At 61.6% G+C, this 10262-nt stretch overlaps 1 protein-coding gene and 1 long non-coding RNA gene across 10 annotated transcripts in view; one reads left to right on the forward strand and one right to left on the reverse strand.

The window, feature by feature from the left end:
- Positions 1-10262, reverse strand: part of RALGDS (ral guanine nucleotide dissociation stimulator) — a 53008-nt gene that overhangs the window by 12981 nt on the left and 29765 nt on the right. For 5 of the 9 annotated variants that reach the window (XM_032257727.1, XM_032257726.1, XM_032257725.1 and 2 more), the window contains exon 2: positions 1093-1203. In XM_032257727.1, the coding sequence (XP_032113618.1) occupies positions 1093-1203 (111 nt within the window). Of the gene's footprint in view, positions 1-1092; positions 1204-10041; positions 10257-10262 lie in introns of those variants that run through there. The other 4 variants (XM_032257722.1, XM_032257723.1, XM_032257720.1 and 1 more) reach the window with 2 other exon arrangements.
- On the forward strand, positions 5449-7437 carry LOC116536039. Its single transcript, XR_004262445.1, has 3 exons — positions 5449-5531; positions 5999-6005; positions 7424-7437. It is a non-coding gene; the product is annotated as an uncharacterized LOC116536039 (long non-coding RNA).

Here is a 10262-nt window from a genome sequence, read left to right on the forward strand (position 1 = left end):
TTTTTTTTTTTTTTTTTTTTTTTTTTTTTTTTTTTGGAGACAGTCTTTCTCTGTCACCCAGGCTAGAATGCAGTGGCAGGATCTTGGCTCACTGCAACCTCCGCCTCCTGGGATCAAACAATTCTCATGTGTCAGCCTCCCAAGTAGCTGGGACTACAGGCACGCACCACCACGCCCAGCTAATTTTTGTATTTTTAGTAGAGACGGGGTTTCACCATGTTGGCCAGGCTGGTCTCAAACTCCTGACCTTAGGCGATCTTTCTGCTTTGGCCTCTCAGAATGCTAGGATTACAAGAGTGAGCCACCACGCCCAGCTCCCGTGGCACTGTCGAAGTGGCCTCAGAGGAATCACAGTGGTCCCACAGCCACAAGAAGTGGAACTGCCACAGTGGCTCCAGCCTCCCTTCTGGAATATTGCGCGGCTGAGTCAGGCCCCGGCTCTCAACCTGGAGGAAGCCCAGGGATGTGTTCTGGGAAAGGGCGATTTGCAGACACCAAACAGCCTGACACGCTGCTCTTGGTGAAGACAGCCCCACTACTCCAGATGGTGTGCAAGTCTGGGAGAAGGCATGGAGGGTGGTGAGGCTGATGGCTGCACACCCGGGGCGGGGAGATCAAATGGGAAAACTTGGCCGGGCTCGTGGCTCATGCCTGTAATCCCAGCACTTTGGGAGGCCGAGGTGGGTGTATCACCTGAGGTCAAGCAATCAAGACCATCCTGGCCAACACGGGGAAACCCCATCTCTACTAAAAATACAGTAATTAGCCGGATGTGGTGGCGCATGCCTGCAATCCCAGCTACTTGGGAGGCTGAGGCAGGACAATCACTTGAACCTGGGAGGCAGAGGTTGCAGTGAGCCTAGGATGCGCCATTGCACTCCAGCCTGGGTGACAAGAGTGAAACTCTGTCCCCAAAAAAGAATACAAATGGGAAAACTTGCTGCAGAAAACCTGACCAAGCCTGGGCTGGGCAGTGGGAGTCTGGAAGAGAGGCTGTTTCCTTTAGGATCAGAACCGTGGGGCCCTTATGAGGCAAAGCCCTGGGAGGGACTCCCAGCTGCGTCTCACGGTGGAGACCTGGAGCGCACTCACCCCGAGCCAGCGCTGGCCCTTGTTGGCTCCGTGGTGCAGCTGCACCTTGCGTAGGGAGATGGAGTAGATGACTCCGTTGATCAGCTCTTCACCAATCTCCTGCGTGGAGCTCTGTGAAGACAGTGCCCGGCAGCCGGGCGGGGGGACGTCAGGGGCCTGCCTGGCCACTGTGCAGGGGGGTGGCCCTCTGCAGCCTGTTCCCCAGATAGAGCACAGACTCACAGCCCAGGGTGAAAGGAGATCACGGCTCGAGGGCCTAGGCTTAACATAGGCGCAGAAGGTCACTGTCATGGCAGGCCATTTCCCCGACCCAGCTAGCCACGGCCTGGGACGTGAACATGATGGGTCCACCAAGCTTCCAATCCCCTATTAACTGGCTCCGGCTCCTGCCCAGGACTGGCCCACTCTCGAGCCATCCCCTTCCATGGTGGGGACTGTTGTTCAGCCATTTCACAGATGGGTAAATGGAGGCTGAGAGAGGAGCAACTGTTTCCAAGGTCATGCTACCACAGGTAAGTGGTGAGGCGGGGATGCCAGGGCTCTGACACAGCTGACGGATCCAGGCGGCTGTGCCCCGAGAGATGGTCCCCCCACGTCCCCAGGGCCCGAGGCCCATGGCCGTCCTCACACTCACCCCTCCTCTGCCCAGCCTGGGAGGCCCCAGCTGACCCCGCAGCACAGGTCTGGACCGGTGTGGGGCACTCCCGACAGTCACAGCCCAGCCACTTCCTTCCCCTCTGCTCATTCATGCCCTCATGCTTGCTTGGGCAATGGGAGTTCCCAGTTCCCCAACCGTCATCACGTGAGGGGGCGGTATCCAGGCAAATGCTGGGGTTCCACAGAGCCCCAAACCACAGGCCTGGGCTGGAACAGGAAGGGGGCATCTGGCCCCGGGCAGTCAGGAAAGGCCCTCGTCCTAGGAGACAAAGACTTCCCCCTACCTGGCAGGCTGGCCTCGGTCACTTAGCCGCAATGACCCTCAACCTGACAGCCCCCTGTGCCATATGCTCTGTCCAGGGACAGGATGAGCTTGCAGAGGAAGAGGAGCCGGGGTTGGGGGTAAGGACACCGACCTGTGAGAGTTTAGGAAGGAGCTGGGAGGTACTGGCCTGGCCCGGGGTCATTAGCCCACAGGCAGTACCCCAACCCGGGTGGGCGTGGAGCTGGGAGACAGTGCTGACTCGGGCCCTTCCCTCAGCCCCGGCAGGAGCCAGGCAGACTGTCTAGCATGCTGTGGACGGGACCCTGGCCGCCTGCCTCCTGCCCACCCTTGGAGGCCCAGGAGCCATCCTGGAAGTGCACTTCCTCTGACCCGAGGTCACCCTCCCACTCCGGGCTTCATACCAACAGGAAGGCTGCAGGTGTCATGCTGGGCTCCTGACTGCCACTGCCTCTGGACAGAGGGCCAGCCTGTTTCTTGGTAGTTAGCAGGGAACCCACAGGCACATTCACACCCACAAACAGCCCACGCCAGGGGAGGTCCGGCCCTTCCACTGACGGGAAAACGGACACGTGCTCACCCCGCCCCCCCCCGCTTTTCCTGACTTACACATATCTCTCCTGCCTAGAAAATCATCCCTCGGAGAAGAAAAGCATTAGAGGTTACAGTGACCAGGGTACCTGGCCACTCTGGCTGCCTTGGGTCCCAGACTGCCTCCTGTGAAGGCCACTGGCTCACCTGGGAGGGCTGGTGTCTCCCGCGGATTTTAGCCACATCTGGACCAGCTGGGAGGCAGGCAGTATCCTGAGGGCCCGAGTCACTGGCAGAAGCTCTGAGGTCTCGTGCAGGACAAGCTCGCCACAGGGGATTGGACGTTAACCCCTGGGGAGCCTGGCACAGTACCCAGGTCCTGGCAGAGCACCATCAGTGCCTGCTGGACAGAGGTGTCCCTGGCCAGGCCAACCCCCAGGAGGGGCTGACACCAGGTGGCCTTGGCCATCCCTGAGCTGGTCTAGATGGCAGCTGGCCCAGCCCTGCTTGGTGTCATGTGACATCCCTGCACCCTCCCCTACCCTGGGGGCCCTCTTCTGCCAGGCGGGTGGTGGGGAGGGATGCAGGCCCAATGCTGAGAGCACGCATGCTTGGGGTGAGGGAGCTGCCACCCTGTCACAGCTGGGGAGACGTTCCAGCCTGCATGGAGCCGGCCTGTCCTCTCTGTCCTGTCGCCACAGCAGCAGCAGCAGGCACGGAACCAGGCCACACAGCTACGTGGAGCACAGGCACCACTTAAACTGCCTGCTAAGATGGCAGAGGTGCAGGCTCTCCTGGGGTCTTCGCACAAAGCAGCAGAGTGGGGCTTCTATCCCTTGCTCTGACCCCCTCACAGGACACAGAAAGCAAGCAGCTGACAGCCCTGGCCGCTGCCCCGGGACCCTCTGCAGCAGGAAAGGAGGGCTCCAGCACCCACAGGCCACCCTGGGTCACTGTTAGCAGAGCAGACAGCCCACGTGGGCAGGGCCGTGCCACAGGGTGCTCTGGCTGGGAGTTCCGAGGGAGACGAGGACCGGCCTAGTAAACAGCTGATGCAGAGAAAACGCCTTCCCCCGAGGGCAGGCGCCCGGCAGCCGCTCTGAGCTGACTGCTGGGAGGAGAAGAGAATGCCACGTGCCTGGCTGTGTCCTCGGGACACTCCTGCCCGTCCCACCCCCAGCAGGTATGCTGATGTCCCTGGGCTCTGGGACCCAGCTGGCAGCTGTGCCTGTGAACACACGGCCTGGCCTTCTAACATTTGGGTCAGTGCAGTGAGGGTGGTATGGCGGCACAGGGTCCCCGGTAAGCAGGGGCCACCACACCCCAGTGTCCCCAGGGACACAGCCCAGAGCCCTGAAGATAAGGAGGGAAAACGGGGCCTGGGTGGTGTCTAGTGAGTGTGTCACCTGATCAGCCTTCTCAGAGTGACAGGCCAGCAGGATGCCGTGTCCCTGGCTGATGGAGGAAGCCACAGGCCCAGCCCAGACTCCCTCTGGGTAGAACAGTGAGGGTCTTGAGGGGGTCCCACAGGGCCCACCGCACCCCTGCCATCTCCCCACCAAGGCTGACGACACCTCCTCCCAGCATCCGCCCTCTGGTGCTGCTCTGGACTGGGACACCTTTCCTCGGAAGTCATAACTAGTGTCCCCTACCCCCCCCCCGCCAGGGAGGGCTCCAGGAACTCGAGGGCCCCTCCCAAGGAGACCTGGCTGAGGGCTGAAGTAGAGTGAGGAGCCCAGCAGCCCTGCACCATGTGCTGCTCCGCCCCAGCCCTCCCTGGCTCTGTGCGTGGAAAGAGCCTCCACGTGTGTGAGTGGTCCTGGGGGAACACCCACGCCCCTCTGAGCTGCTGCTCAGGTCCCAGTCAGCAGAGGTCACCCGGGGCGCTTGCCAGCCCCCTACAGTTCTGGCCCACCACACGGCAGTTCACCGTCTCTCAAGGATCCAGCTCCCAGCTCTGCCCAGCCCCTCGGCCCTTGGCCTCAGTGTGTGAGCTGGAGGGGACAGCAACAGCTCTCTCTGGCGACAGCGGGGGTCAAGAGAGAAGGCATGCAGCTTGGCGACTGACACCTGACGGGGTGACACTGGGAAACACTGACACCACAGCCCCCAGGGCCGGCAATGGATGCTGGGCGGTAGAACCCTGAGGGGAACTTGTCTGAGACCTGCCTGAGGCTCGGGGACCTGGCCCACGGGCACTGTAAAGAGCAGCTGAGTCACCCTGAAACCCGGCGGGCGGGAGCAGCTTTGACTTCAGCTTCTCGCTCCAATACAGAAGCCAAAGGTGAACTGCATCACAAGGCTGCTTGCTCTCTGCAGAGCCCAGGCTCCCGGGGCAGCGCAGCGCTCACACTGCTGTGCGTCTTCTCCATCCTACAGAAGTGGGACCAAGGCCCGGAGAGCGGAGCAAGTGGGGCGTGTGCAGGCTGAGGTGACAGCCTAGGACTTCTCAAGTCCATGTCCTGGTTCCTCTCAGACCACAAGTCCAACCAAGGGAGGCGGAATGCAATGTCCGAATATCTACGACCCGCATGCCCTCAGGCCTGCCCTCCAGCTCCGGGTGGGTGGACCCAACCCTGATCCCCACGCATGGACAAGGCCCCAGGATGACAGGAGGCCAGCCCTGGGTGTGGGTGGGCCACACTCCTGGTCCTGGGCACTGCGGCCCACAGAGGTGGCCTCAGATGGGGCTGACATGAGGTGCCTAGCCACCAGGGAGCTCCCTGGCCTGGAAAGTGGAGGCTGGGAACCGGCCTGTGCTGAGGCCCTCAAAGGCCGGCCCATCTCTCCAGAAACCCTCCCTGCCAGCCTGCGCCTTGCTACTCACTGATGGGAAAATGGTGCCTCAAGCAGGAGAGGGGAGACCCAGCCCTCCAGGTCAGCCGCAAGCCTCGTGCATCCGAGGTCCCTGTCCACGCCCGGCCCCTGACAGGTAAACAAAGGGCCAGGCCCAGGAGGGGCATGGCTGGTCCCGAGGGGGTGCAGGGCAGGGCCAGCTCAAATTCCAGCCCCAACTTTAACCATCCACAGCACCCAGCATGTGCAGGGACCTCCTGGGTGTAGGCGCCTTTGCAGACTCATCATGGTTAATCCTCCTAACACCCTGCCTGATGGATAAGGAAGCAGCCTGGTAAGAACTCGCCCAAGTCAGGAGCCAGGAAGTGGGAGCCAGGACTTGAACCCTGGCCCGCTGGGACCCACCCAGACCTGGCGCTGCCTCTGCCAGGGTCCCGGGCTTGGAGCAGAGTACAGTCGCTTGTGGCATAGATGTGGAGGAGGGGCCAAAGACAGGAAGGACTTCCTCAGGTAACACGGCAAGTTCGGCGGGGAGGGTGGCAGGGCCAGCTCTCCAGCACCTGCATCTCTAGAGGTTTGGGGATGTGCCCTGGGCAAAAGGCCTGCAAAATGCCAGGCCAGGGAAGCACCATGCTGAAGGTGCCAGGTGACATGCCCCAGGAGCCCAGAGCACTTGGAAGGCTCAGGCCACTCCCCTGGCACGTCATCAGAAAACTTCATTGTGGCAGCTGCCACCTGTCCACTGTGCCAAGCACTATGCAGGCTGCTCCTCAGGCCTCCTGTCTCACTCAGTCCTCACCAGAACCTTACGAGGAGGAACTAGCATCACGTCCACTTTACAGATAAGGAAACTGAGGCTCAGAACAGGAGCACGTCTACAGCTGCCAGGGGGCTGAGGGCATCCCAGCACAGCTCTCTTCCCTCCAGAGCCCAGGCTCCCTATCCCTTGGTTGACATGGACAAAAGGCCCCAGGAATGACTGCAGGGGAGGCTGCCACAGCATGCAAGCTCCCTATGGCAGAAGACGCCACAACCCTCCAATGCAGGTGCCCTGCTCTGCTTGCCAAGCAACCATTGGGCTGTCACCCCACTTCCTCCCTGGCCTGTGGGCAGCCAAGGTATTCGGAACTGGGAGAATTGGGTCTGCTCGAAGCTCAGCTTGTCCTGTGCGAGGCTGCAGACTTCAGCGTCTGCCCCATGAGAATCGGATGGGGAGCATCGCCCTGCTGGTGCGGTATTTCTGGGCCTGCAGGGCTGGAAGTCCAACCCTGGCACAGGATGGCCACAGCATGGTGGTACCACACCATGGGAGCCATCTGGGCGGCTGGCCAGCAGCCCTTGGGAATGGGTCGTCAACTGCCTGGGTGCAACTTCCTGAAACCGCCCCACTGGCTCCTTCAGAGCCTGCCCGCACAGGGCCAGCGATAAATCTCCCCAATCTTCTCTTACTGGCAACGCAGACCGGGCCTGGAATTATCCAATTTCCAGGTTAAGAATCGGACCCCAGCCCTGCCAGCGAGCAGCATAACGTCTCTCGCGGCCATTCGTACGCCTCCTGGGAAACAGGCTAGCATGCCTGACCATCCTCCACCTGGAGAAGGAACAAAGACCCAGGACCAGCCAGCCTGCTCCCCTTCTTCTCCTGGGGGACCCTCCCTAAGAGTAGAGCAAGAGGGGAACCTGAAGGTCTTGGGGGCTGCCCCTTTGAAGTCACCTAGGAAGCTCTCCTGGAAGACCACAGTCTGCACACAGGCACACATGCCTACATGGGGACAGGCCCCTTGCCCTGGGGTCTTCAGTGTCCAAAGTACTCATGAGCCCTGGGGATTAAACCAAAGACCTGCACACAGTGTGGTCAAGAGATCAGGGAGTGGGAGGGCGTGGGAGGCCGAAGGGGGGTGCTCCCTGTGAATACAGAGAAGCCGCCTTCACTCCTACCCACTTACAACTGCCCTCAGCCTCCCGCCCCCACCCTCCCAGGGTCCCTCTCCAGCCGCCAATGAAAAACAGAGCCCCAAGTAGATGAGGGTTGGGGGAACACGTCTGGTCTGGCCATCTGCCAAGCTCAGGAGGAAAGGGTCTCTCAGGCACGGGGTATTCCCCCACCAAGAGCTCTCCCCAACACTGGGCGGAGAAACATGTCTTTGGGTCAGAATCCTGCCTCTGCCACTGACTCTTGGTCACTCCGTGCAATCTAACCTCTGTTGCCTCTGGTTTCATCTGTCAAGTGGGCTCTTAACAATCCTGACCCCAAAAAGAGGTGATGCAAATTACTTAGTCTAGGACCTTCCCAAAACGTGCCGGCTCCTATTAGCTATTATTTTAAAGCTTTAGGGTCCAGCTCTGGGCCCGCTTCCTCCTGCCAGCTCTCCCCAGCGTCCTGTGGCCGAAAGCACTTTTGCCTTCCTCTGAACCATAAGCTTCCCTACCGTTCACCTGACCTCGGGGCTTCTGGGCTGCCTGGCCTTTGACTGCGAGTATTGCCCTGTCCTCCTATTCCTGATGGTGCCTGCACATAGTAGGTGCTGCAGAGAACACAGCCCATGCTCAAAGCCTGGCTGCAGCCCTTGCTGGCTGCACGGTGTTTAGGTCAGAGACTTCCCTTCTCTGACCCCCCTAGCTTCCTAGAAGGTAGTGTTGGCACCTATTGTGTAGGATGGTCTAGGCTGGAGAAAATGAGGCGGTGGCCGGCAACCTGCACCTCTGGCCTGGCTGAAGCCACAGCCTGTCCAGAGCAAGGGGTCAGGTAACCTCCAGAGCAAGAACTGTGCAGGCCAAGCGGGGTCAGTGGTGGCTTCGCTTAGAATCGAGAAGATACGCAGAAGCCCAGATGCGAGGGCGGCTAGCAGCCCAGAGGGAAGCACCGGGCGGACGCTAGGTAGGGAAACGGGGCGCGGGGGAAGCAGAAACTGTCTGGTGGTTTCCAGAGGACAGGGACCAAGTGTGCAGAGTCAGCTCTGGCAGGCCACATAGCCACCAGGAAACCAGCCCCAGGATTGAGGGGGTGTTGGCAAGAGGGACAGGGACTTCCCCGCCCCCTCCCTTGGGCCTTTGGTAAATGGTCATTGTGTTCGGTTTCCGGCAGTGGCCTTCTCTCCTGCCAGGATCCTGGTTTCCCTGACCCAGCCAGAAGCTTCCCCTTTGATTTCTAAATAGCAGCCATGGGCTGGACCTCAGTGCTGAGGCTGGGCAAGGAGCACCAAGGCCAGAGAGAGGGAAGGTAAGACCCCAGGCAGGGGTGGGGCTCAGCTCTGCCTCTCCCTGGTTCCTCAGGGACCAAGATGGACAGAGGGAGAGAGAACCTGCTCGGCCCCTGTGAGTGCTTGGCCGGACCCTCCCAGCACACAAAGCCCGAGCTGCTGCCAGACATAATGAAAGCCAGATGAGCGCTGGGCTGGTGTCAGCCGTCAGCCTCCCACCCCCACCCTCCCAGGGGTCCCTCTCCAGCCGCCAGTGAGGAACAGGGCCCCGGGTAGATGAGGGTTGGGGGAACACGTCTGGTCCGGCCATCTGCCAAGCTCAGGAGGAAAGGGTCTCTCAGGCATGGGGTGTTCCCCCACCAAGAGCTCTCTCCAACACTGGGCGGAGAAACATGTCTCATCCAGGCCCTGTCTAGGTACCGGGACACCAAGAGGCATGAGACCCAGGCTAACAATCTCCAGCAATCGCAACGCGCCACAGTCTAAAGCCACAAAGGGACTGGAGATGCACCAGGCGGACACGACGCAGCACGGGGCTCAGAACCGTCACTGTTAAGGATGCAGCCCGGCCAGAGCTCTCATGGGCCCTGAGCCCCCAACCCAAGGCTGGCCTCTGTGCAGGCCCTGTGCCCAGGCAGAGCAGGGTGAGGGGGGTGCTCTGGGCTCCACTACCTCTGCTGTGCAGTCAGGAGCAGTCAGGTGGGAGGCAGATGGCACCACCCAGAGACCCATGGCCCCCTGCCCAGGGCACACGAGAAACAAGCCCCAGCCCGCACATAGTCACCATCCCCTCCATCCGCCACAGGTACACCACTCCCTTCTCCGAATCCTCCCCACACCTTACAGATTCGGGGTGCTAGCACTCTTTCCAATTAAGCACCCTCCTCGCGTCACCACCAGGACATCTGGTCCCACATGTTGGAGGCCTGATGCTCCGCCCCATCCCCGGACCCCTGCCTCTGAGCAGCCCCGATGTCCCTGGTCACCAGATCCACTTCTGCCCCAAGGAGACTCGGTCTGGAAGGCCGACATGGTCCCAGTCACCTCTGAGGATTCTAGGATTTTGCCTCCCCGACCAAGGATCGACACCTGCATCGTAAAGCCCAACGGTGCAGTGCAGGCCCCGGGCTGGCGACTGAGTGAAATAAGGCACAGGCCACAGATGTAAACAGTGGCAGTGCTGCAGGAAAAGGTCCACCTGGGCTGCGGGGGCTCGGTGACAGGCCCTGGGACAGTACTGAGGGGGGCAAAATCCTAGCAGTGGCCCCTACTGTTGGAACGGGCGCGGCGGCGGCAGCCCCCTCCCTGCTCACCCTACTGGCTGATTTCTGCAGAAGGCCCCGACCCCCACCTATGGAGAGAGGAAGGAGGCGGCCCGCTGGGGTCGCCCGGCCCGCCCGGGGCTCACCCCGGCCCGCCCAGCCCGGCCGCGGGTCGGGAGGCTCCGACGCGCCCCCCGCCGGGCCACCCCAGCTCACCCACCTCCGGGCGCGGCAGGTCGGGGTCCACTGGGGTGAAGCTGTGCAGCACCACCGGGCAGCTGTCGGGGACGCCCACCTCCAGGCGCACGGCGTCCCACACGCTGCGGCTCCGCCGGGAGCCCGGAAACAGCGGCTCGGAGCCGCCGGCAGGCCCGGCCGCGTCGGCCCACATGCGCTGCACCATGGAAGGCCCGCGGCGGGAGCCGGGCCGCGGGACCCGGG

The sequence above is a fragment of the Sapajus apella genome, unplaced genomic scaffold (genome assembly GCF_009761245.1).
Source record: "Sapajus apella isolate SASKATOON/1434 unplaced genomic scaffold, GSC_monkey_1.0 scaffold97, whole genome shotgun sequence".
Taxonomy (NCBI): Eukaryota; Metazoa; Chordata; class Mammalia; order Primates; family Cebidae; genus Sapajus; species Sapajus apella.